Genomic DNA, 27,887 nt, shown 5'->3' on the forward strand with positions numbered 1-27,887 from the left:
AATAAGAATAATAATAATATTGTCATATTGATAAAAATATTAATCCCTGTTTATATATGGAATACATAAATTGTGTTTATGGAACAACTGAAAAATCCGTCAAATATTGGACCATTCCGAACACTCGGAAATAAGAGCAAGCCGGTTGTGACAGTTTTGAAATTGAATTTTGGTCGAAATCATGGTTGAGATATTAGTTAATTTCTTCAACGATTTAACTGATGCATAACCGAATGTTGGCCGGTAACTGTTCCACATATCAACAGTCAGGCAAGGCTAGTACAATGGCAAAATTTGTGTTTGTTCTGACGTGTTCCATCGTTAAAATAAATTCCGTGGCCGAGTGTAGCGATGCCATCAGGTTCGAATCCCTGCCGAGGGAGGATGGTTAAAGTTATTTAAAATTAGTTTTTAAGTTCGCCTATCTATGGAAATAAGGTTATCTATGGAAATAAGGTTCCCGAGTGATGTTAGGGGTTCGACGTTTGAATTTGACATTAGAATGAACGAAGAACACTCGTGGTGAATAAATTTTGGAATGAGATCATCCTGTCTCGACGGGGGAACCTGATGGCATCGAGATTGCCACGGTTCGTGCTGTGTCTGGGTGTAGCGAGGCCATCAGGTTCGGGAACCTTATTTCCATAGATAGGATAGGCGAACTTAAAAACTGTTTCAACTAACTTTAACCGGCTTTGATCATTAAAATTAGAACGATTATGCAAATAGTTTCAAAATAATTTATATCATTAACAATCGCGCAAGTGATCAGTATTGGCATTATTATGCGTTCTGAATTCGTTCATGTGGAATATTTCAACAGTTACAACAATAATAACAACACAATTACACAATTCTGGGGCCAGTTTTATAGACTGGTATTATCTTTAAACCGGGGGCTAACTCGATTGGAAATGAATTGAGTTAGCCCCCGGGTTAAAGATAATACCATTCTATAAAACCGGTTCCAGATTTATTAATGTTCTCCAGTATAAATGAAGTTTCATATGCTAGAGATTATTTTTTCACAGTTTCGGTTAAATTGGTTCGATTTCAAATAGTCTGGCTCTACTACAGTCAAACATCAACTTAATATCATCAACGGGTGCTAGGTGTCCGAAATCGATCCGGCATCAAGCGGTCTCATAAAAATAACTAATCAAATTAAGCAGTGACCTGTTAGCCAGCCAATCAGGTAACCAGGCTAATTCGACTAGTAACGACTAGTGAGGATATTTCAACAATTCAGGGCTCAGTTTCACAAAAAAGTTAACCTCAAGTTTTTGGTGTAATTGCTATCGGTGACTTCATGTTTTCAATGAGGATAACAATTCAAAATTAACCGTTTAGGTGTCCACTTTTTCGTGAAACTGGGCCCGGGGTTCGTAATTTTAGTAGCCAACCGGTGAAAATGTAATGTCTTATTTTCTAGATATCTCTTTTCGATGCCAGAAATTAGCATATACGCTCAACATACGTGTACAAAACAGCTAGACATATGCACCAGCATATAAAATATACTTCGATATACTTCATAAGTACTAATCGATTAAAAAGGGAGCCAGTCCCTAGAGACATCACCTGTTCAATATACAAATATCACACGATCTCGATTTTCAATCTAAAAACTACCGTTCAACATAAGTCACCTTTGTATATTATTTCCTACATTAGAAAAAAAATTGTTAAATGTGTTGACTGCATCATTCAGTATGGCTTCCAATTGCTATACGACAGCGCGAATAGGCAATAGAGCCATTGAACTAATTCTGTCAGGTTTTTTTTTTGAAAGCCTATACCCCGTATTTGTTACAGTTGCGTTGATTGTTGAAAAATTAGTTGAAAATCAGACGGCCTTCAGACCGAGTTGCACTTTAAGACCAATCTAAGCTCATTTTGGTTCTTTAAACCAAACTAACAATTTTAGACCAGTTTAAACCCAGTTTGGTTGCATAGCCAAATTAACAACTTAAGACCGGTCTAAGCTCATTTTAGTACTACAACCAATCTAACAAATTCAGACCTAAAGCCCATTTTAGTTCCATAGCCAATCTAAAAATGTAAGACCAGTCTAAACTCATTTGGTTATACAGCCAATCTAACAAAGAACCACAGGACTACAAGTGGTGACTATGCAACTGGTTCCAGGGTCATAAAAAATGAGAAGGTCCTCATCAATAACTCATCAATCTTTGTTTTGTGACACCGAACTCAGGGATAATTTTCAAATACACACGTAGACCAATTGTTTCACTCAGTCATGACACAATATCAAGGAATTATAATTCTGGCAGCTGAAAATACTTCAGCAAAACAAGCCAGTTTTCTACAGCGCAGCCAGCATGGCTCAAATACAGAACCGCTGTTAAAGAGTTCAGCGAAAATCTGCAGCTAGAGTCAACATTTGGCTCAACAGAGTTTACTTATTGAAAATAAACTTCAGAGTCAAACTCAGAGCTGAGGAACTGTTATCCAAGGTCAGGATCCTGATGCTGACAAGACTAAGGCCCAACGCACATAATTCAAGGAAATGCGGAAACTGGGGACGGAAACATGTTTCCACATATTTACCTGCATTTATGAGAAACATGTTTTCAGGACACAACGTTTCCGAGATCAAACATGTTTGTTCCCATGTTCTGTGTTTCCATGTGTCGTGCACGTTTGGCTTTAGATTCGAGACCACTCTAAGACCATCTTGGTTTGTAGCCAATCTTGGTAGCATTTGTCAATCCAACAACTTCCAAGACTAGTCTTATAATTTGAGACCACTTTCAGATTAAGTCTACACTGTGCGACTGGTTACAGAAAAGTTTCTCTCGAAGTCCAAAGTGGTCTTAAATCATGAGATCAGCTTCTAGAACCAAGATGGACTTAAACCAGACTTCAGCCTTCGCTGTGCTTCCTGGTCCCATATCACCGAACTATTTATCACAGTTCATATTATGCTATTGCGACTATAATGAAATGTCAACCGATTCCACAAATTGGTCCCCATAGTCTTCCATACGTGAAAGTATGATAAAAATAAATACCCGGTAGGATAACGACCTTAGAAATGGCGGCAACAAGAAACTAGTACAAATCGATTACTTGAGTATCAATGTCTTCATATCTACAGAGCATTTCTATAATATTCAGAATAGTGCATTCTATTCTACATAACTACATAATACCATCATACTCAACGTTATTTAGTGATTATCATCCGCAATAAATCAGCAGTCATCGCCATCAAATCATTTAAAATGCATCCATTCCATATACAAATATACATGCATATATAGAACAATCATTTTAACCCTTTCAGTGCATCTACACCGCAGTGCGGCGTATGGACAGTGATGGACTTTGCTAGTACATCGCACTGCGGTGTTCTGATGTAATTTGTAAACGTTTTTATCTCTAAAGAAAGATGGCAGCACCAGTCAAACACAGTAAATCTATAAGTAACAGATACAGTTATAAGTAACTAACGATACACCGCACTGTGGTGTAGATGCATTGTAACTGATGCCTGCTATTCAATGCACTGGGCTGGACATTTTCAAATTATCTCCAGCACTTTAGGGTATTAATTAGTCAGCACCAAAAGGGTTAATCTTTACAGAAATTTTCTTTGAATTGCAATCATGTTTCCTGCAGATGTTTCTATCCCGAATTATCTGATATTTCCCCATCACCAAATCTCAAATTCTCTCATCTGATATTCAGAAGTTACTTTTGACAGAAAATACAATTCAGAATTGTATTTGACAAACAATATGTTTTCGGTCGAAAGCAACAAATTGTAATATCTGTTTTTTTAGCCCAAACTCCGAGGCCAGTTCCACAGCCGAGACTTTATGGATGTAAATTCTTGTTTTGTCTAACTTAAAAAAATTTGTAAGGACTGACCTTGTCTCGGTCATAAGAGCTATCTTATCAACAGAAATATAAGCCAATCTTTGGAGGATTAGGGACAGGGATTTTAGATTAAAGCTTTAATCGTGGAACTGAGCTTTAGTTCTCAAAATAAACTACCGGGGTAGGTCTACCGTACTAAAATCACAAATATTTATCCAGACGACAGTTCTAAAAAATTCCATAGCTTTTTCAATAGCTTCGGACACAAAAATCGAATAACTTTTCCAAGCCTTGAAAACATGATCACTTATTTTCATGACATTTCCCGAGATTTTCAGCACCAGTACAAACCCCGAACTACAGGAATCTTAGATTTCAACGAATTTCAAATAATACTGTATGAATTGCGACTTCAAAATAGCATTCCTCTAAATTCAATTGATGGGAATGTTAGTTATATCTAGGAATACGCAGTTTGACAGCTGCAGATAAGAATCAGTCATGAATTGAACAAGCTTACAAATGCTGGAATAAGAGTTTTAACCGCGATTTGGCAGTTATCAGACGGCGCATACAAAATTTCGCATTCAAACATCTAAGTTTTACGGCTTGACGTAAAGCCGCGCTTTATATCACACGTTTGACTAGTCATTACAACATGAATTCTCAACAGCACTTTAATGAACTTTTTAACTTAACAGAAAAATCGTAAAAATGGCATTCTTTACATAAGCGCCATTGTGCGACGCGAGTTACTATATTTTGTATCCTATGAGGAGTTGAATAGAATGTCTTAGAAAGCTGGCTTCTTAAGTTCTTTTGTAGCGATACGATTTTTGAAAATCTTTACATAATACGCGTTAGCACCAAGTGGAATAACAATGAAATAGTAATAAAACCGGATATCTAAAATACATATATCTCTCTCTAAGGCACGGTAGCTTCTTGTATGATGTGGACCCACCTGAAAGGAAATGTGACAGAAATTAAAAATTACAAAAACGAAAATACGTAAATATTGTTTTTTTTCATTGCAATGATTACAGGGTGGCCACTTTCAGGGGCATATTTAGATGGTGCCTTTTTACTTTTTCTCTCTGTATCATAATTTGCCGTTGTAACCACCCAAGATACACAGTAGATATTTTACTAAAATTAAAATCTATATTTCCTGACTAAATGCCTCTTAGAGATGCTCAGAAAGCTCTAAATTGATAGTAAAATTTCAAAAATTGTTCCTGATATGCCTTTTTCCACCGTAAATTAAGAATATATGCCCTTTTTATTGGTCGACATGGTCACAACATGCCCCTGGATCCGCCCCTGACTTTGACTCAGTCACGTAAGACATAGAGATGGAAACGGTTTGATTTTACGCATCACTCATTTTAATCTCAACACATTTCCCAAACACACTCCTGATTTTTTAGCTTCTTTTTTTCTTTTTACGAAATTCCCCGACTTTTTAAGAAAAGAAAATTGCCCCGACTTTTCCCCGATTTCCAGGTCGATGGCCACCTTGAAATATCAAAATTGAAGAAAACCTCGAAGAAATGTCTTAACAACGATTTGCCAGATATCACGCCAGACCTGATTTCGGCGAGTTAAGTAAATACGTTACTTTCTTGGCTGCGCTCAGTGAGTTAAGGTGGGAAAAATAATAAAATCATATCTGCCGGATCACATGAGCGTCTTGGCACCTGTGTCGACAGTTGGTCCGCGCCAAATTTGGAACGGGCCAAATCATCTCCGTGTGATCGCGGCTTGTATCTATACGTGTATCGATATGATCTCCAGTACGTGATGAAACATGACTTACTTCTCTTTCGCGTTTGGACTTTCAGTTCGGAACACAATCGACGGCCGGCCTTTATGGGATAATTCGAATACCAGACTGGGTTCGATGTTTTCAAACCACTGCAAGATAAAAACGTTACAACGAGATAACAATAATAGTTCGACGATCTTCTGAATACCATGAATTACTGAGATAAGGGCGCGATAGTGGAAAGAGTAAGGGGGAATTAAGTATTTACAAGTATCTGTTAATGGTTAGGAGGCTTTTCGGGTCCATAGCATGAGGAATATGTGGTCGGGTTAGTTGAGAGAGGAGAGAGGGAAAGAGGGAGAGAGGGAGGGGAGAGGGAAAAGAGGGAGAGAGGAAGGGGAGAGTGGGAGGGAGAGAGGGAAGGGGAGAGGGAGGAGAAAGAAGAGAGGAGAGGGAGAGAGGGAGGAGAGGAAGAGAAAGGAGAGGGAGAGGGGAAGATGGAGGGAGGAGAGAGAGGGGGAGAGAGGGAGGGAGGGGAGAGGGAAAAGAGGGAGAGGAAGGGGGAGAGAGGGAGGGAGAGTAGGAAGGGGAGAGGGAGGAGAAAGAAGAGAGGAGAGGGAGGGGGGAGAGGGAAGAGAGAGAGAGAGGATCATTTCATTTATCAAACCTGATGAGGCTGAAGTGAACGGGTATTTTACCAAAATTATCTAGTATAATCTAAGTAGTTTATACGTCCATGTTCGCTGAATAAATGTCCATCCTTATTGATGCACCCCTTGTTTGTGAAAAAAATTTTTCCCTTTCATTACAGAATCCCGCATATCTATACGCGAACGTAGATAGCTCGGATTCAAATCCGAATTCAACCACCATTTACCGCATACTACATTGCGGACCTACATTATTCAAAACTGTAGTAATACATGCGTTCTGTAACACATGTTTCGAGCTTTGTCATCTGTCTAACACTGAAGTATTCTCTACCCATATAATACAACGTTTCAACCCTCGTTTTCGCGACGCAGAAAAAATGTTTGCCCGACATATGTTTGCGTTGTTGTCACAGTTTTTGACGTTTGTATTTTTATCCGAATGTCAACGGCGCTCTGTGCTAAATTTAGAATATGCCTCAAACGCCTCGAGCGTGGCACAGCAGGTGCATATGCAAAATGGCTATCCACCTCGAGAAAACGGCGAAATAGCCGCAATCGCTTCTTTCGAATTCTTTCTGTTTATCTCAATCTCTAGCACCCAACTTAAAGACTGGTCTTAAGTTATTACATTGTCTGTGGATTCAAGATGGTCCTAGACTTAGTCTAGGACCATCTTGAATCCACAGACAATAATCTTTAGTCTAATCCGTGACTATGGAATGGGCTCCAGTTGCACTGTTGAATCCAGGGTGGATCCAGGGGGACTTCTAAAAGTCCATCGAATTTTTTTTAGTCCCCTTTTTTATCTTGCCAACTGAGAGATAGGTGCATTCCATTGTGGGAGTGGGCCTTATGTTGCCTTCGTAGATTCGTCTTATTGTCTGTAGACAATTCTCAAAACTGGTCTACAAGATCGTTGAAACCAAAATAGAAAATGCCATAGAACCCAAATGACTGGTGTTAGATCTGTCTAGGTACGAGTTCAGAAAGGTTCTCAATTCTATCATAGATTGGTTGCCAAATTGAGCCTTAGTCTAAGCCTCGATTGCGAAACTGCTCCCGGGATTTATTCCGAATATTTTCACGAAGTTCTTCAGATTTTCTAGATACTGACGCGCATATTGGAATTCTAGGGCATTAAGAATATGATTATGCGAACCATTTGTTCTATCGTGAATAATTCCGGCGTATATTACTATACTATCGCGCTAGGAAATTATACAAACAATGAATTATTCATGCATTAATAACGTAAAACAATGACATTCACTGAAATAAATGAGTTCAAAACTATGTAATATGTGCATGAGTGTCGGTATCATGTCCCAGGCACACTTTCCCGGCAGGCCATACACAGCAAAAACTGGAAATATGTCCTCCCTCCCAGGCTAATTAATAATAGTTGGATATTGTTGTTTAAGAAGAACAAGTAACAATTCCTTTATTGTAGCTCCCATGAAAGCTGGTGCAGTGTGAATCAGTGGCAGGTGAATAGAGACATTTTTCAGTTAAAAATGTTAGAATTTTTTCATTTTCTTTGATCAAGAAATATATGGTCAATGACATATACAGATTCCCCGAGGTTTCCAGGTTTTTCTGCAAATTTGGTTGAATTTCTGGATTTTCTTAATTACCCAGGGCAGTTTTCCGGGTTTTCTAGGTCACCGGCCTCTCATCCTGGACGTAAACCTCACAAGCTACCCCCATTAACGAACCATCTTACGGCTCATTATCCAAAAACACTGGTTGAATACCGGTATACGCAGGGTCGGATTCTCTATCTCAAATTATTCTTAGGAAGGCTCCGGTTGCCATGGCAACTCGGGACAAATTGCACCGCCAAATCCCCGGGAATGGTCGTTCGCCATAAACTAAGTCGTGTCCCGGAATAGCTGATCGTCTGGCGAGTGATTCTCATTAGACAACGCTTTCAAGCCTTGTCAAAGATTTCAACTTTTTTCGAGTACGAAATCAGTAAATTCATAATCGAATCGAAACCTGCTGTATACAAATTTGAATTTATCAATAAGTGAGATTCATTCAGAATTCAGATCGGAAAATTGAAAGATGCGACATTTCGAATCCCTCTCTAGAGACCGGCGATGGTTTCTGATATATCGCTATGTTTTCAAACTTTTAGATTCGCATGAAAAGGGTTTTAATTCTACTATCTATTCTTCACGTCTGAGTGTGGTTATTCTATAGTAGTAAACCTTGCCTAACTCGGCCATGGCGAACTCGGACTTTTGATTCGGACAAAAATGAAATCATTTCTCTGTCTTCCTTAACCCTTTCAGTGCGTCTACACCGCAGTGCGCTGTATAAATCAGTGATAGATTTTGCTAGTACACCGCACTGCGGTGTATTGATGTAATTAGTAATTTGTAATTATCTCTATTGAAAAATGGCAGCACCTGTCTAACGTAGTGAAATATTAGTAACTAACGATACACCGCGCCGCGGTGTAGACGCACTATAGTGGTATTCCCGTTATTCAACACAATAGGGTGGAATTTTCCAAAATTTTCAAATTATCTCTAGCACTATAGGGTATTAACTAATCAGCACTGAAAGGGTTAACGTATTTTCCTATTACAGCGTTAGCCCGAGTTAGTTTATTTACTGCTATTCATTCGAATAAATTAAATTTCCTCATAAATTTGCCACTGTCCGTAGAACAGCACGATATATTGAAATTGTTCCATTTCCATAAAACTCGATAATTGTTTTATCCCGGGGAATGATTTAATTGAATTCCATTTCGACGATCTCCAAATATCGCTTCTCAAAACTCCTGACGAGGCGGCGCACGAAATGGCAGCCCCTGTAGCGCGGAGCCCCTGGAGCGTGTCAGCGTAAACTATCGGATCACAAATGCATTTAACAGCAAAGCGTAGAATTTATCAGTACGCATTGCGCGGGTAATTACTGTAATAAATCTAAACGGATGAAAGGCAGAGTCGAAAAAATATCACCGAAACCCTGCACATAATTTCGCGACGGCCTTGAATCTGCCGAATAAACGAGGTCAGTAGAGTTAGAGAGAGAGAGAGTGACTGATTCTAGTATAGATATTACTGGGTTAATTACTTTTAATAGATCATTAACAATAGATCATTAACCGATCTAACAGCACGATCCGCATTCATCGTTCACCTTTTGTACGAGGCAAAATCAACACGAAAATTGATAACGAATATATCATATGATGCCTTGAGAAAAAAAGATGTAGAATGTTTTGAGGTCAGCTTATGTGGCAATGTATTGAGCAATGCGTTGACCAGAGAAATCAGAGTTGCAATGGCTTTATCAGGGTTGTACAACAGTTGGTTCTCAAAAATGACAGAAACCTTTGCGAAAACCACCATCACTACGCAATGGTAAATAACTAGAGGCCCATGGGCGTGGAATGATTTTGAAGGCGACCATTCTGAATGTTAAGGTGATCCTGATTGGTCAGAAAAATGTGAAATCTCCTCTGATTGGCTTATTTAGGTACGTATCAGGTACAGAATTTCCGCAAATCGAAAACATTTCATATGGTCAGTCGTTTTGATTGGCTGTATACGAGGTCAGCAAACTGACCAATGAGAATACTTCAAAGGGCTATTCTGATTGGCTCATATCCTAAGAATCTAAACGAACTGACCAATGAGAATTGGGAACACTTAAAAGGCCAGTCCGATTGGCTTTTATATAAAGTCATTTCAGCAAACTGACTAGTAGGAAAAGATAACACTTTAAGCAAAATGACCAATGACGAGCAAAATGACCAATGACTACTCAGCGCGCTAGACAATAATCGAGCATACTATAGTTCGGTCTTAACGCGTTTCACAGCATCGGCCATTTTGGATCTAGGTCCGAACTACATCGACCGTGTTCAGTTACATGGTTCACTATTTCAGGACTATAGTGCCGACTTACTGACATTCAGTTGCAGTAAACCGGCAAATAGTCCACTAACTCCGACAAGCGAAGTTCCCCCTGGGTATCGATGCGTTCAAAGCAAGGAAACTTCCACTTCATCACTCTTGGATGTTTTGAGAAGTCTCGCGTCGAGCGCCGGCTGTAAAGGGTTAACATCGGAAAATTAAAGGTCCATTTTTTTTCGTCGCGAGAGTTAAAAGATTTTTGTCAAACATCGCAGGTTATCGGGCGATACGTCATTTTCGAGCCAATTACCGAACAAACACGGCTACCCGCCAACAAAGACACGTATTTACTTAGCCTAATTCGTACGTAAAAAAAATGCCAGCAGCCGGTTTTATAGATTGGTTTATCTCGCGCGTCAAACAGCTAACAATTGTTCCGTATTTAACGCACGTATACACGGGAGTATAAAACCGGCCCAGGGGCGAAGTTGCGTTGAGGTTTTTTTTTTCGTTCAGAATTCGGTTAACGACACAACGAAGGGACGCGCGAAGGGACACTATTTCATTACGAAAGCGAGAGATAATAACGTTCATTTAGTCGCGGGGTTTAATAGTCAGACCAGTTCCACGGAGAAATCGCGCCGTTTATATCGGTCCGACGTCTGATGAGCCAAAAACCGTTATTCCTGAAAGTTTCATGTTTGTAGTGGAAATAATTAAGGCTGGAAGATGAAATTACAGGAATTCATGATAAAATTCTTATAGAAAGGCGGCCATATTGGATATTTTTCCAGCTCTTCCAATGTCTAAGTATGAATGATGTCAAAATCTAGAATTCCTGAAAGTTTCATGTTAGTAGCGAAAATAGTCAAGGCTCTAAGAAACAAGTTTTACAGGAATTCATAGCTAAATTCATAAAAGTCATATTTGATTTTTATTTTCAGTTAGGCCCTAAATCTGATCTTTTTCAGATAATCAATCCAGAAAAATGCATCCTGAAATTTTCATGCTGGTTGCCAGAATGGCGATATGCGCACCAAACAGCCTGACAATTTCAATACCTGAATTTATTTATGAGATGGATTTATTTATGAGATGTATATAAGGCTTTTAGTTTACCGAGCCTTCGGTCACTGGCCTCTCTTCAATCCAGGGTTTGTGTGCTATGATCTAGGCAACTTCACGACAGAGAAGAAACTATTGAGCCTCATCAAACCTACTTATGATGCCCTGAGTGGCGGTCATTGAGTTGAGGGGGGAAAGAAACCTTAAACCTGCTAATAATGTCCCGAGTGCGCTCTACGGTTTGAGGGGTAAAAGAGAACTCCTTCACATATTCAAACATAGCGCGTTACTTTTTTCTTTTTTCTTGAATAAGGTGAAATGATTTTCCTGGCACTCGTGATTATGCAGCTAATTAGTACGATTAATAGGTTAATTGCCATTCATCGACTGTTAACAAATGGATCATTGATTTTTCTTTAATGCACTCAATATCGCAGTCCTATTTCTTCATCTAACATAGAATCTCACGTAGATCATCTCCGTTATAAACATGAGGGTTTAAGACCAGTCTAAGCTCATTTTGATTCCAGTCTAAGCTCATTTTGATTCCAGTCTAAGCTCATTTTGGTTCCATAACCAACCTAACAACTTAAGACCAGTCTAAGCTCATTTTAGTTCTTTAGCCAATCTAACAACTTAAAACCAGTCTAAACTCATTTTAAGTTATATCACCAATCTGACAACTTAAGAGCATAAGACCAGTTTAATTTCATTCTGACAATTTAAGACCAGTCTAAGCTCATTTAGGATCTCTAGCCAATCTAACAACTTAAGACCAGTCTAAGCTCATTTCAGTTATATAAACAATCTGATAACATAAATAGCTAAAGTATCTACCTCAGAAAATGTCCTGATTTCGTATCCTAAAAGCGGCATGCTTTCAATTGCTGCCATATCCTAGAAAAAGAAATAGAAAATTTTGAATAAATCTCACGGAAAATTGAATGAAATCCTGAATAAATCTTGCAAGATTTTCAATTACGAAAAAAGATCGGTGCACCAACCTCGCTGGCCTTATACGTATAAAGCACTTTATCTTTGACGACGAACCACATTTTCTTCCATTTCTTGCCTTTGAATACTTTCAAATAACCACTCATATCGCTTTCACTGGCGTTAGCGTGCACCTGAAAAAACAGTCAAAAATCCAGTCTTTAATCATATTGAAATTTCTGCAGACTAGAACCTGCCAGCTTCAGACATTCACCCACGAAGTGTGTCGACCAATATCTGGCGTTTGTAGTTAATTTCAAATCAAAAATCATTCACGCGAAGTCCTGAACGCAAGTGAAGTGTGGGCGATCACTTTGTTGAAAGTGTGCCGGTAAAATGTCTAATGTCTGGTATTTGTAGTTCATTTTCGATCAAATACGACTCAGGTAATGGAGTACTGAACGTAAAGTATGAAAGTGAAGTGTGGACACAGTTTTCGAAAGTTTGCTTATAAAGTGTCTAATATTTGTTATTTGTAGCTAATTTTCAATCAATGATGGTTCCGGTGAAGTACTGAACACATGTGATGTGTGGAAAATTTATTTTTGAAAGTGCGCTTATAAAATATCTAATGTCTGGGGTTTGTAGTTCATTTTCAATTAAAAATGATTCAGGTAAAGGAGTATTGAACTCACGTGAAGTGTGGACGATCCGTTTTTGAAAATGTGTCTAATATTTCGTGTTTGTAGTTCATTTTCGATTAAGAGTGTCTCAGGTGAAGGAGTACTGAATTCATGTGAAGTGAGGACGATAAAAATCAGAACAATGCTGCGACATACAAGATGTCTGAGGGATTGCAGGGTCTAGGCTGACTGCATGGGGTCTCAGCCGATAGGGTGCACGATTCAGACTGCAGATCGATACCTCATCACGATCATTTTATAAGCAAACTTTTGAAAACTGTGTCCACACTTCACATGTGTTCAGTACTCCTTAACATGAATCATATTTGATCGAAAAATGAACTACAAATAGCAGACATTAGACATTTTATCAACACATTTTCAACAAGTGATGATCAACACTTCATCAAAGAACATATTTCACGTTCAAGTTACCTCTTTAAGAACTGCCGGTCGCGATTTTATTGTCTGTCGGAATGCTTTTAAACTCTTTCTGACTTTCGATTTCGTCGGTGAGCTTTTCTCTTCGGTTTCGGCCGAACGAGGCGATTCCACATCTGAGGAAATAAGAACGGTACATTGCATTTCAGATCCTCCTGAATGTCGTTTCACAAACCAGCTCCTCGCTGAAATTTGAACTCACAACTTTTGAGCTAACGAATGAGTTCGACCATTACTGAATACCAAACTCGAGAGCTTCGAGCTCAGGATAAAACCTGTTCTCTAGTGATGGTGAAATTTGAACCCAGAGCTCACAAGCATTCATAGCGAGTACCAAACTTGTGGTGGGTACTGATTTACTGAGCTTTAAACTCACGACATAACATGTCCCTAACTGATGGTAAAATTTAAACTCAAGTGATTTTGAGCTCACCAGAAACTTTTCCCGGCAGTGAGCCCCATTTGTGGTGGGTACTGAAATTCAAACATTTATTAACAATAATAATTATTATTTACATTGAAATTATAACATAATATAACCTGCTGCATTTTCATAGATATACAATTAAATACAATATAAACATGTTGCAGGAGTTATAATTGAAGGTGCCCAAGAAGCAAATGCATGTAATAATGGGTCACCTCAGCACACCAGATACAATCACACAATAACATACACGCCCACATTCATCCGTAAGAAAAACTCAAAGAAAAAATTCCATTCAAATCAATACCAAGTCTATATCAGGAATGGTATTCTCATGACCAGACATACGTACCTAGTTTTTCGAAGCATTCTCGGCAAACTCGAGCGAGCTTATCGCGTAGATATGCCAACTTAGCCCTGTAGTCCGAACAAGCCCCGCATACAACCTACAACCCGAACCGACGAGTGAATAAACATAGGGGGCGCCGCATAAATCGGATGAGAGGAATATTTTGAAGATGATTGCGAAATACCGACCCGTCCACAGGAACGACAATGGTGTCGTCTCCAGGTAACCGTAAATTCCGACGTGCAAGCCATACACATCGTCACTCTAGCGTCGGGAACCCAAACGGGTGCTTTAGCACCGAGAATGAAGTCCTTATCGATTGTCACGATCCCCTGCGAACAAAGTTATCAATTATCATTGTTTCAGTACCGGTTATCAACTACTTCTACTTCAAGTTTCCATTCAAATTCATTTTGGTTCTATAGCCAATCTAATAACTTAAGACCAGTCTAAGTTCATTTTGGTTTTATAGCCAAGCTAACAACTTATAACCATTAGGATCATTTATCGACCCTTTGTAGAACCAGGCCCTGTTACTATATAACCAGCCATTTTGCTTTGTCAGAAATTGCAGGTTTTGGAGGAAGAACTCAAAATTACACAAAAATTGATTTTCTTTAAAATTAACGAACAAACGTAATGGAAAGTAACTATTTTCCCTAGATTACTGAGTCATCTATTGGATGAATGCGGTACTCACCTGCGGGTTGGTTTTCGCGATTTCATACGTGCTTCTCTTCACCGCGTTGTCGTCGATAGCTTTGGTCAGTACGGTCAGCCATTGTTCCCTCTCTTCAGACGTACTGTTAATTAGAAAATAAAATACGTAAGGCCTTCTCTAATCACTTGGGAGTACAGATTCACTGCCTGAAATTCCACAACAAAAACATCATATAAAAAAAAACTATTTTTGTTTCTATCAAAATTAAAAATCCAAATTTTTCTTGCTATTTTTGATCTAATGATTTGTTAGTTTTCTTCTATCATTTGAATTAAATTCAACACAATAATTACACCTTTAAAATCTTTTTTTCCGGAGTCCCTCCAAAGATTTTATGTTTTTATGTGAAAATACTCAAATAATAAGAATAAATGTTTTGATTTTTTTCCACGTTCTCTTCCGTCCTAATATGCCTGTAATGGAGAATTTCTATATTTTCTATGACATTTTTTTCTTGAAAAAATCCGAACTCCAGGTAAATATGTAAGAAAAGACAAACATTGCCGATGGAAATAGATGAAAAGTTGGATGAGAGATTTTACTCATTTTTTGAGAAACCGGTAACACATGTAGACAAGGAGGCATATTCAATAACCAATTACAAACAACAGGCTCAGGGAATGTGAATGCAACAAAAACAACATGCAGTGAAAATTATCAGAAATAAAACAAGATATCACAGTTAACCGAACTGAATACACACGCTGCAGCAGGGAAAGATATCATTCCAATGGACCGCTCTGAAAGGCAAGTATACTACACACAACCACCAGTGTTTAATTTCGGTATACAGTAGACTTCGCTTACCCTAGGACCAATAAAATCTCTTTTACGTGAAATCTGGGGCAGTCGAAGCAGTGATAGGCTATAATCTAGTTGAATGAAGTTAGAAGTTGAAACATTGCTCCAAACATATTCATTTATTCACTACTAGATTTTAATCTTTTGCTGAAATATTGTCGGATTTCTTAAGAATTCAAGCTTATTTGTAATATAGTCAGGCGTGGGCACTCAGTAACCCGAAGCATCTAGGGGGTAAACATAGTCTACTGTAATGCCAGAAACTTGCAAATACATTGTACCTTATACATAGTCGCAGAAATGGTCGCAAGACTTGAAAAGAAACGCAAGAAATGAAATGCAGAACCGCGTAATGGATTGAAGATATGTGAACCTACCGTACACTTGACGGGGTCACGTTAAATGTTCATTTAGTTTTTCTTCATTATTGTGGGGTTTCTGTTTACAACAATACATGTAGTAATAGACAGTCACTTGTCTATGGAAACAAACTAAACATCGGTCGATAACAAGTTGGTTTTTGTATCCAGTACTATTGTTATTGTAAGAGCCTAACCCTAGATCCGCCCACCGGGTCATACCAGAAACGTTATATTCAGTACCAGTCAAACAGTCGCTTTAAATTACAATCATTATGACTGTAAAAGTCGTCTCAATTATTGTATCCTAAGTTGTATATCCAATTCAATTTACTAAGTGTAAGTTGTCATTTGAGTAAGCCATCAATCAACACAGTGATAGTCCAAAATATGATGACTTAACAAGCGAATTTGAACGTATGACTAGTAGTGAAAAATGCAATCATATGATAGAGTATTAGTTTTAGAACATTCTCACGCATGCATATATCAACATACATCGTTTATTCATTAATGTGCTCTTATACATTACTGTACCTGCATTGTAGGATTAGGGGTTCGTTAATATCTGGCCTGAAGGTAAAAGGTTGAAAAAAGTCCTCAAGTTAGTTTAAGGATTGAACTATATGCATGCGTTAGTGAAATGCACAACTCTCAGATACTGACTGATTTGATTGGTAAAATTTCATGATGGAAAATGTGTCAGATAATGGGGAATTAGAATAGCTAGGGCAGTTTGGTAAATCTAACTGCAAATACGTATGTCCAACTGATATCTATACCCTCTGACAAGCCAGTTATGTTCAATTTGTGCATAAACAAAGGGTGCCAGACCTGATTACTTTGGTGTCTACTTTTCTAGTAGTTTTCACCACAATTTGACATTGAAAATAGAGTTTAATTGGAAATTAACAAGAAATCATTCTGGGGCAAGGCGCTCAAAATTTGGTTAAAGGTACACAGCCATATAAACAATAAACTTTTAATTGTCAGTATGTCAAACATCCACTGGTTAACTCTAACCACCTTCTGAGCTACTGGCCCCTGATTTTTAAGGATATTTTGATATTTCGTTTAGTGAAAGTGAGTCCAGTAGGCTATACCTTGGAGTGATAAGACTATACGATCGGTAATGTTGGGTGCCTGGATTGGCTGAAAATGTTGGTGAGAGGGCCACTGGCTGGATTAGTATTATCTAAGTTAAACGTTCGCTTACTTGGCTGATAACGTAAACGACCGTTGTATGCTGATAATACTGAATTCATTTTCGAAGTCGTCTTGAGTCGGTTTTTTGACTTTCATTCCGGCGAGTGACAGGACGTTTTTCAACTTGTAGCCGTTCGGCACCGGCTTCGTGTACAGTAACACATCATTGAACTGAAACATAAAAGGCAGAAAGAGACTCAGTTTGATATCTCATCCTCTCAGACTACGTACAGTCAATACACCACAGAATTGTATCATTCTTGTTTTTTATGTTTTTTGATGCCGCAAAAACCATTACAATAATGTTTATACACATTGATAACTTTCTGAGCGTTATTTAAGGGGTTCTGTGTGAGTCGATGTGCGCTACGTCATCACTAGTGGCATTAGCAATAGCAAATATGAATTTTGACGTTTATTTCGTAATTAAATATATTTTCTAATATATTTGATTAATTTCATAAATGATTTTTGAGAGGATGTGGACTACATCATCAATTTATCCGAATGTATATATAGGGAAAATTTGTGGAATGAAATTTTTGAAATGATACAATGTATTCATTTTTCATGAATCAAGTATTGCTAATGAAATGCGTGGTCAATAACATCCAAATTCCAAATTTAAGATAAGTAAAACATTTTCCCTAACGTACCAAAAAGAACATTCGTTCTTGAAGTTCTTTCCTCGACAATTTAAGAAGCATGTCTTTTTTTATCAATGTCTGAAACCAAAAAAAAAGAATAAATTCTAAACAGAAGAATCTAAAAGAAGTTAGATCAGTTTGTTGATTTAACTGAACTACAGGCCACTTTTCAGCCCTCGATGATATGCGGAATAGTTGCTGCTTACCCTGCCTGGTTTCACCACTTCAAACTGCCCGATCAGGGAATTCTGAATTTCTAACAGTTTCTGGAAGTTATCGCCGACCTTCATGCTTTCGTTCGCATGGCTAGCGATTTTAGTGACCACCTCTAATGCACCTGAATAAAACACATGACTGAATAAAACTCATTTTTCATTGCAAACCAAGGTTTAAATTCAATCAGGCCAGGGATCAGTTTCTATCAAAAAGTTTAACCTAGAAATGGTTAAAAGTCCTCATGGAAGCAACCGATAGCAAAAGCTAAAAACTTTCAGGTTAATTTTTTGTGAAATTAATTACTGGCTAGTTGCATAAACAAAAGACCAGATTTAAGTTCAAGCCCACTTTTACATATGCCTGGTTCTATAAGATTTAACATAAAACAGAAAAGAAAATACATCGACTTACTTTTGGTGTCTTCAGTGTCTAACGAGTTAACTGGAAGATGTTTTTGATAATCTGCAAATCAAATATCTTATGTTTTAAAAAACTGCTTTAGACGGGAACTTCACATTTCGCCAACATTTTCTCATTGCGATTATCAATTCATAGCTCAATTATGTTTCTATCCTGTGTAAATGTATTGGAAACACGTACCTTGTAGGAGAAGTTTGTACTGAGGTAGTCTTTGTATCGGTTTCAGCATGTAGTGCTTCAAGGCGAGACCGGAACACTTTTCGCTCGTCTACGAATTCGAAATTAAAGACTTTTCAATGTACAATTAGCCAAGATTTCAGCTAGACCCAATTGAACAGTTGTGTCAGTTAAATCCGATTCTGGTTCCACAGTTGAGTAGGTTCAATTTTACTCTGTTCCCAGTTCTACAGTTGTGTGGGTTTAATTTTACTCAGGATCCAGTTCCACACTGTTGTGGACTCTAAGGGTAAATTCTATCTCTATCTGCGGACTGCAGAAGAGGGTCCAAAATTCACGATATCCATCGTATCGTATGAAAAATGAAAGAAATTATCTTACGTACCTCAAAATCCCTGACAACTTCTTGAAATATTGGGTATTTCTTACAGGCCTCGTCGAGTCGACCAGTCATCTGGCTGAAATCCTGAATATAGGTCGTATACAGGTTCAAGAACGGCCCCTTCTTGACGAAAATGTCGGCCACTTTCGGCGTCTCATCCCTATAAAACAACGAAAGAAAATTCATAAAATTTGAAGCGGATATTCATGCCAAATTAGGATTTAGGAACTCGAATTGCACATAGAGAATCCCACAATAATAGGGAAAAAGTAATTTATAGTCAGAAAATGTTTTGTTGAGGTTGTAGTTTATCATATATTTTCATTATCTATTCTATTCCTGAAGATTAGTAACTTCATATCATTTTTTCATTATTATTACGGAATTTTCTACATATTTATCGTCACATCGCAGATATAACGTTTTATCAATGGTTATAAATCAAATTACCAATTATTGATGCGTTCGGTCAAATCTTTCAGTAATTCAGAGTTGAAGTTCTCAAGTTCGGGCAGATATTTCAGTATGTTATCGAGCACGACGCGAGGAACGATCGCGCGACCGACTTCATCCGATATCGATTTGACGGCGTCGCGAAAATCCTGAAATCCACGAAAATATCATCCCATAGTAGCATTTACCGGCTATGCAGGTTTCAAAGTGGAAACTCAGATTTCTGGCATACGGTAGGTTCTATTGATTACTTCATGTTTTAGATCTAAATGGACACTGTAGATCAAATCGTATTCGAAAAGATATTGGGGGAATAGCAAATAGATTCATGATAAGGTATCAATCTACAGCCAGTAATCATCCCCTTCAGACATTTAATATTTTAGTGTGAAGTGTGGAAGATCAGTTTTTGAAAGTGTGCTGATGTCTAATGTCTGGTGTTTGTAGTTCATTTTCAATAAAATATGTCTCAGGTGAAGTGATCAGTTTTTTAAAGTGTGCTGATAAAATGTCTAATGTCTGGTGTTTGTAGTTCATTTTCAATTAGAAATGTCTTAGAAAGGTGAGATTGAAAGAATAGTGGTTTACAGTCAAATGTCTGAGGGGATGAGTCAGGGCCACTTAATGCACATAATTTCAGCGTTACCCTATTCAGTAGTTTTAATACGCCAACAAAAACTTGTTCGGAAGTCATGATCTCTTTAGCGATGTGATAGATTTTCGGTCTCTTCGCGGCAGCCGGCTGAAATGCAATGGCGACAAAGATATAAAAAGTTAATCCAAGAGTCCGATATATCATTGCAAGTTCCAAGCAATCAATATCTTTTTATCCCTCGAGCGCCACTCAGGTTTCTTATTATCACCTTAATTTGCCGAACGCGGCATTATGGGCAGATTCAAAGTTCCTTTTTCCTCTCAACCCGCTGAGGGCACTATCAGCAGTTAAGATTTAATTTTCAACTGGAGAATTTTATTTTAATTTAGAATTTAATTTTTGACTGCCACTGACTGAGGGTATCATTAGCAGGCTATATACAGTTAAACCTTGTTAATGCAATTCTATTTAAGACGAAACCCATTTATTACGATTATTTCCAGCATCAAACAGCTAACATATTTATATCAATCCAGATTTGGATAACACGAAAATTTGCCCACAAGATTCATATTAAATGAGGTTCCGCTGTATTATCGGCGTAAGTAAATTTTCCAAATTTCCAATATCAACCCCAGCCGAGTGTCCCGAGCAAAATCCCAGTAAAACACTACCCCTAATACCTGATCGTAAGTGTCCTCTTCCGATGCACTGCTCTGAATCGAGTCATCGTCCTCGGACGTGCGATCTGTCTGCCAGACGCCGTCGTCTGATTGGCTGTCGGTGGACATCGCGCCGGTGCTCGTCGTACTCTCGCCCATACTGTTCAACATCGCCAGATGAAACTGGGAGCCGGACATGTCGAAATAATTCGAATCGCGAATATCTGCTTTTTCCGAGATAATGTTGCTCAGAGACGGCTGTGGCGCTGGTGGTCGCGGAGGCCGCGGCGGTACCTTCGTATCCAGCGCCGCGTGACTCTGACGGACGTCTCCGGGTGCGATGTATTCATCTTCTTCTTCATCGCAGCGCTGAACAAAATCGTCGTGATCCATTTTAACTCCGTACGTATCTTCGGCTATGATATTTTCGCTCGCGATTTCCGGTACCGGCGTCCGACGCATTTTCGGGCTAGCCGGCGGTGGTGGAGGCGGCGGACGAAACTTCGGTTTTTCCGGTTCCTTGGCGTCGGCCTCGAGCTTACTGGCGCGTCGATTACGCGGCGGAGGGCACGGCGGCCGTTCCTCGGCGACGAGCGCGTTCAGATTCGTGACGCTGTCGCTCTCCGATATGAACGACCGATCCGAACTACCGATCGCCTCGTACGACGTGTCATTGCCGCGCCGGTCGAGGCTCCGCGTTTTCATGAACACGTCCTCGAACGGTTCGTATTCGTTATCGCCGCCGCGACTGACCGCGGCGTCGATATCCGAAAAACGCTTGTCGACCGCGTACGAGTAATCACGCGGTGGCGCCGGCGCCGACTCGGCGTCAGGGTCGAGCGGAGCCAGGTATCCGGTGCTGTCATATTTCTCAGCGCGACCGACGTTCGATTCAGCAGCCGAACCACGCGAATCAGCGTCGAAGTATTCGACACCCCCGACATTAAAGACAGCGCTTTCATCCTTTACATCACCTTTGTCATCATCGACATCTTCCGTCTTCTCCTCATCCTCCCTTTTGGGCTCGTCGATAATTTCATCAGCAGCGACATTTGTTTCCGATTCCAACTCAGGGCTTTCTCCGGCCAAACGGCCCTCGTCGCTATTTTCGACGACAACACTTTCAGACCCGACCTCCTCAGTTTTGGAATCATCCTTCGTAGATTCCTCTTCATGCTTCTCCAGTGATTCAGACTCTGCCATTAAGTCCTCGCCTTTCTTTACGACTTCATTGTCCCCGCTTTGCTCCGATTCGAGGATGTCGCTCGATTCTTCCGCGTTTAAGTCCTCGTCTTTTTCGATGACTCGATGTTCTTCGCTTTCCTCCGATTCGAGGATATCGTTCAGTTCTTCGAGCGGCGGAGGGGGCGGAGCTACGAACACCGGCGGCGAATCGCGCTTATTGATTTCCTTCGATTGACTACTTTTGACGATGCTTCCGTCTTTTCGCTTTAAAACCACGTCGGCGTAGACAACTTTATCATCCCGCTGCGTCGGTTTTACGACAATGACGTCCTCGTTTTTCCCATTGGCCGTCTGCTTGTTGACTGTCTGCTTGTCATTCGTCTGCTTGTTGTCAGTCTGCTTGTCATCCATCTGCTTGTTGTCAGTCAGCTTGTTGTCGGTCTGCTTGTCAACCATCTGCTTATTGTCCAACTGTTTGTTGACCAACTGCTTATTGTCCACCTGCTTGTTGCCCACCTGCTTTTCATCAGTCTGCTTGTCATCCGTCTGCTGGTTATCTATCTGCTCGTCGACGCTCGACGTTCTAAGACTACGCTTCCGCGGAACGGGCGTCGGTTGTTTCTCGTTGCTCGTTTCGAGATTTATGTCGAAGACATCGACATTGGCGCTATTCACGCGGACCGGTTCATCTAGAAACGCGGATGCTCGACTGTTGCGACTGGAACCGCCGGACGGCGTTCTGCGAGTTCGAGGAACCGGTCTCGGGCGTGGCATTTCAGGTGTCTCCTCATTCGTCGCAACTGCAAATAAAACCGAACATGTAGTAGTTTAGGATGAGAAGTTGTGTTATATCTGTAAAATTCTTAAGGAAGTTCTATCTACTAAACTTTGGAAAAGATGAGATCTGTTGTAGATTGTTGTTGGACGTTGAAATTTCATGGGGTAAGTTCACTGCTCCAGTGCTAATACAGCGCTGCCCACATCAGCTACTACAAGTTAGTTGTCTCATAGCTGGCACTGTGTCATTACCATGTGCCAAAGTGTAAATATCAAAAGGGCATAAGAAGAATAAACTACAAGATAACTCGTAGTGGCAATGATGGCAGAACTGAACTATGAGATATCTCGTATTCGGCAGCAATCCTATCAACTAGTTTTATTTCAAAGAGTTCGAGGATCTGCCTAAAGACGACAGTCAGATATTGCAGTTTCGCTAAAGTAATTGGGATTTATTCGAGGTTGGTGACAAGGGTAGGAGTGATGAGGATGATGATGTAGAGGGAAGGAGAGATAGTAATGATGACGATGATGAGGATGTAGTGGGAAGGAGAGATAGTAATGAAGATTGATGATGATGAAGCGTGCGATCATACCTGAGGATGTTTGATTCGATTCAGTGGGTGCCGTTCTCGGAGGAGGCGGCCGCCGTGGCGTGGATGCTGATTCACCGTGCTTCGGATGATTGTGCGACTGGTCGGGTGGTGGTGCGTGTTTTATAATAATTTGGGGAGAAGGATCATCAGTATTTCCCGCGACTACGTTCTTCGCCGGTTGAGGCGGGGGCGGTAAAGCCGGTCGCCGTTTAAGCGATGATTTCGGCGTCAGACTTCCGCCGTCGGACGTCGCAGCGCGCTGTTGACTCGGCGATCCGGATGGCGTTGTTTTCGGCGACGGAGGTCGCGGAGGCGTCGATCCGCCTTTCGTACGCGCCTCCATCTTCAATGTGCCGACAGGCGATTTATCGGGTCTTTTCGGCGGTACGTTACGCGGCGGTAGTTTCGGTGAAGCTTCGTCCTCGGAATTCGAAACCACGGCGTCCTGACGCGAAACGGGTTTATTTTTCGGCGGAGTAAGAAGCGCAGGAGGACCGCGCGTGGGTAGAACCGGAACAGGAGGACGATCCACGCTTGATTCTACGACCGCGTCGACACTTTCCGAGCTACGACTAACGAGGGCTAGATCGACCCCGGTTGGTTTTCCATCGTATTCAGTTAAAACATCTCCTTTACCTTTACGTTCGACGTTCAAACGTTCGTTGCTACGAACTTTAGTCAAAGGCGATGGCGGCTTTCCAAGCCTCGACGGTACGGGTGACCGAGGACGTTCCGAACGAATATTCGTCGACGAGTCCGCCGCATTCCCTGGCTTTGAACGTTCAATTTCTTTCTTATTCGTAACAAGAGCTAGAAGATTCGCTCCGGCGACGATATTTGGCGCTTTCTTCTTGATCTTTTCGTCATCCTCGTCGTTCTCTTCGGCAGACGTCGTAGTTGCAGACGGCAGTCGCGTTGGGCGGCGACGCGTGGGAGACGCCGGTTCTTCCGGCTGAAATGATACCGGTCTCGGCGGTCGAACCGGCCCAGGCGAGCCACCCCGCTTTAAAGAGTTAGCAACTCCCTCTTTCTTATTCTCATCGAAGTCATCTTCCTTCTTATCTCCACCAGCCATAACCGCTAACAGATTAGCGCCGACAATATTACGAGACCCGGCGACTTTTTTCTCTTTCTTGACTACGTCATCTTTACGCGCGACCGGCGGACTAGGCCTCACGGGTACCGGAGAGTTGGGCCTCGCAGGCACCGGAGAACTAGCACCGTCTTTATGAGTACTAACGGGCGGGCGTTTAGGACGCGGTGGAGGGATATCTTTGAGTATCTTCTCCCCTGACTTCGCAACTGACTTCGGATTAGGCGGGATTACGATCTTTTTCAGAGAGTTCGATTCATTCGTCGATTCCGTAGATTCTTCTACTACTTGGGTCATATCTCTATTGCACGAATCGTCTGCGTCATCCTCCGTTTTGGTTTCACGAACGTTTTTTTCCGATTCTGAATTTTGCGATGATTTCGAATCCGATTGCGGACGAATAGCCTCGGTTTTATCGGCAATTGCTGGCGACACTTTTACGCGAGCTCCTCCTACAATAATACGAAGGCGGGAAAATTTTGTCCACTATTTCGATTTTCTAGTACGCCTAAGTGGGTAGCATTCACTTGATGAATTCTGTACAGTGATTATGGGTCTATAATCAGGGTGGCCACTTCAACCCATTTGAAAATTTTTCGAATTTTCCCGGATGTCTTCATGTTATAATACACAATTCCCGAGTGAATCTGTGCCCGGTGAATGGAGAAATTACTTGGTTTAAACTTTTACAATTAATAAATTTTCCATTTTTTCATGAATCGCGTATTTGATAAAGAAATGCATGGTCCCAATTCCCTTAGATTCCCACGATTCTTTCTAGATTCTTCTGTTTCCTTGAGTTTGCTCGTTTTCCAGGTCTGTGGCCACCCTGATTTCCTACGGTGGACTCTGCTTGCCTCAGATTTCGCGGGACAATTTTCTTCGAGGTACATACACAAATTCCGGGGCAGTCGGGGAAGAAATGATTTGTTATCACGATAGATTGTAACAAGAAAACTTAACGTAATAATTTGTTAGGAGCATACGATAATCTGAGGCAATCAGTATAAATGGTGTCTATTGCAGTAGCAAACGCTCGATGATTAACATACATCTATGCTGAGTCTAGTAAGACTTTAGAATTAATACATGCTCACACCTAATGGATGCTTCTTCAAGCATGCTTTGTCTTTTTAAAGATATATATCTCAAAGTGAAATATTGTGCATGCAATGCGACAAGATACAGACTACATTCAGGTTTGCAATGCAGATCAATTTTCCACCCAAAGCGGCATATTCGTGAGTGAAGATTACAAATTGCCATTCAATTAAGGGGAAGGGATCTGACGATCGACAAATGAGGAAGGGAAGGGAGGGTTTTGATCTGTCAATCAACAAAGAATGGGATGGAGAGGAGGGATTTGATCTGTCAATCACCAACTGAGAAGGGAGATCAAAAGGACCTAATCTGTCAATCAACAGAGTGCGAGGGGAGGGATTCGTTCTAATTCAACAAAGGGAAGGAGGGAAGAGGAGGGGAGCGGAGGGATTTGATCTGCCAATCAACGAAAAGTGGGAGGGAGATTTACGGTAGATAATCTATCAATCAACAAAAGAGGAGGGGAGAAGAAAATGGACTGATGAGAAGAAAATGGATTGACGGTCAGGACCGGGTGCAACACATCTGAAAGTTTGACTCCTGTTGATTTAAAATCAGTTCATTTGTAAAAATTGAACTCTACTATTAAATCATTAGAAAAGAACTAATTAGCAGAGTCAGGGCCCAGTTGCACAGTTAATGATTTAAGTCGAAAATTGGTCTGAAATTTAAGACCGGTCTTCACTTAAGTTGTTGTTAGGTTGACTATCATAGATCTTAGACCAGTGATAAATCTAAGCCACCACTGAGCGACTGGCCCCAGAAGATTTAATCCAAACGTACAGAACTGGATCCTCGAATTATGGGGTGCAGTTTAGGATAGGAATAAGGCTATACAAGGATAGGTAAGGATTCGGCGTCGACCACTACGGATCCAGTAGACTGCGCACTACATACCATGCTGCATCGGTTTTACATTCGCGACAGGAATAGTTTTTAGATCGCACTTGCCTCCTTTGCGACTCGTTGAAAATGCGGCCGGCCTGAAATGAAAAAAATACAATCGATTATCAGCACATTTAGTTATTCCGCGAAACGGAATTTCGGAAAGAACTGATGAAGAAAATATTGGCTTCGATTCAACGTAAATGTAAAATGTTTTCAATTTATAGTGAAATAGATACTTTTCAGTTATCGAACAGTTGCCACACAAGTGAGCTAGAGTTAACAAAACCCAGTTCCACATTTTACTCGGAGATTTTTAATCTAATTTTCTCGGCATTACCACCAACACGCAACCTGTCGAACCGGGTCCAGGTGGATAAATTCCACGTGTCATTATCCGCCTTTAATGCACTTTGACTTCACTTTAACTAACTAAGGAGCAACTGGTTCCAGGCCCGGTTCAACGGTGGAACGGAATCAGGCCTCTGATTGGCTGAGCTATCGTAAGGTTTCTGAATATAAATACTAACTAAACCAAATTAAGTTCTTCTAGGCCAATCATCATATACCTTAAGAAATCTTGAGGGAAGGCTGAAATCGGTTTGTTGGATACACAATCATGAAAATTAGATAAGCAATTGACTCTGATTATTGTATGTAGCCTACTTGTGGCCTACTGGATTTGACTTGACTTTGCTTACGATTTTTAGGCCTACTTCACTAGGCTAGATAGATACAAAAAGATTTTTTGCTTACTTCGGTGCTAAAACTGGTTTAGGTTTCAGCACTGGTGGTTTCTTGATTTCATCTGAAATGTTGAAGAGTGAAATGTGATATGTCGGTGAACAGTAGCCGAGATCATCGTTTGAGTAGTGAAATGATTGCTCAAATAAAGGCCTAGGCCGCAGAAACAAATTGCTGTCAATACGTCCTCAAGTCAAGGTTTACTAATAAAAATCTATGAATAAATCTAAATAAACTTTAAGAAGCAGTAGGCTAAATTACGGAAGCCCCTAGGCCTAATGTCTATTTCAACCTGACTTGAGAGCATTCCGGGTGGCCTAGCTCAGTCAGTTTTGGTAGTACATACCTGATAAAGGTCTTAGTAGGACCAGAAAGGACTGGCGGTCGACCTAAATCATCATTTTTTAATCCATTTGAAACTGTATTGAAGGATATCCAAAAAGTCTTCTGTATGTCACCTAGGGGCTTCCGTAATTACGAGATAATAAGTCGAAATTCGACTTAATAAGTCGAAAGTGTGAAAAAATTATCCCGTATGTCACCTACGGGCTTCCGTATTAACTAACCAGCTAACCAAAACGATGATCGACGGAAAATAAACATTTCCTCACAGAGCAGTTTACACTTTTCTTATGGGAGAACTTTACGCACTACATAATGCCACACCAGCAGATATATAATCTAACATTTTAGAAAGGCTGACACGCCTACCTGACACTGTAGAATCCATCGTTTCGAATGACAACCCGTAATACTATTTCAGAGATTTTAATCCCATTTTTACTCGACCACAACTGAACTTTTACTTCCTGAAACTTTATTTAGGG

At 40.3% G+C, this 27,887-nt stretch overlaps 1 protein-coding gene and 1 long non-coding RNA gene across 2 annotated transcripts; both read right to left on the minus strand.

The window, feature by feature from the left end:
- Positions 1 to 9: 9 nt before the first annotated feature.
- On the minus strand, positions 10 to 26,372 carry LOC141902225 (uncharacterized). Its single transcript, XM_074789866.1, has 20 exons — positions 26,329 to 26,372; positions 23,238 to 24,782; positions 20,701 to 22,664; positions 20,069 to 20,164; positions 19,420 to 19,571; positions 18,973 to 19,129; positions 18,591 to 18,678; positions 18,402 to 18,452; positions 17,981 to 18,111; positions 17,784 to 17,852; positions 17,138 to 17,298; positions 16,459 to 16,494; positions 14,741 to 14,843; positions 14,229 to 14,372; positions 14,044 to 14,137; positions 13,259 to 13,380; positions 12,212 to 12,334; positions 12,045 to 12,104; positions 5,666 to 5,763; positions 10 to 4,810 (listed from the first exon to the last, which is right to left on the minus strand). The coding sequence occupies exons 1-20, from the start codon at positions 26,336 to 26,338 to the stop codon at positions 4,774 to 4,776; spliced, it is 5,241 nt and encodes a 1,746-aa protein (XP_074645967.1). The 5' UTR covers positions 26,339 to 26,372; the 3' UTR covers positions 10 to 4,773.
- LOC141901435 (uncharacterized) lies at positions 26,369 to 27,870 on the minus strand. Its single transcript, XR_012618831.1, has 3 exons — positions 27,772 to 27,870; positions 27,073 to 27,124; positions 26,369 to 26,414 (listed from the first exon to the last, which is right to left on the minus strand). It is a non-coding gene; the product is annotated as an uncharacterized LOC141901435 (long non-coding RNA).
- Between the last annotated feature and the right edge of the window lie 17 nt (positions 27,871 to 27,887).

The sequence above is a fragment of the Tubulanus polymorphus genome, chromosome 3 (genome assembly GCF_964204645.1).
Source record: "Tubulanus polymorphus chromosome 3, tnTubPoly1.2, whole genome shotgun sequence".
Lineage (NCBI taxonomy): Eukaryota > Metazoa > Nemertea > Palaeonemertea > Tubulaniformes > Tubulanidae > Tubulanus > Tubulanus polymorphus.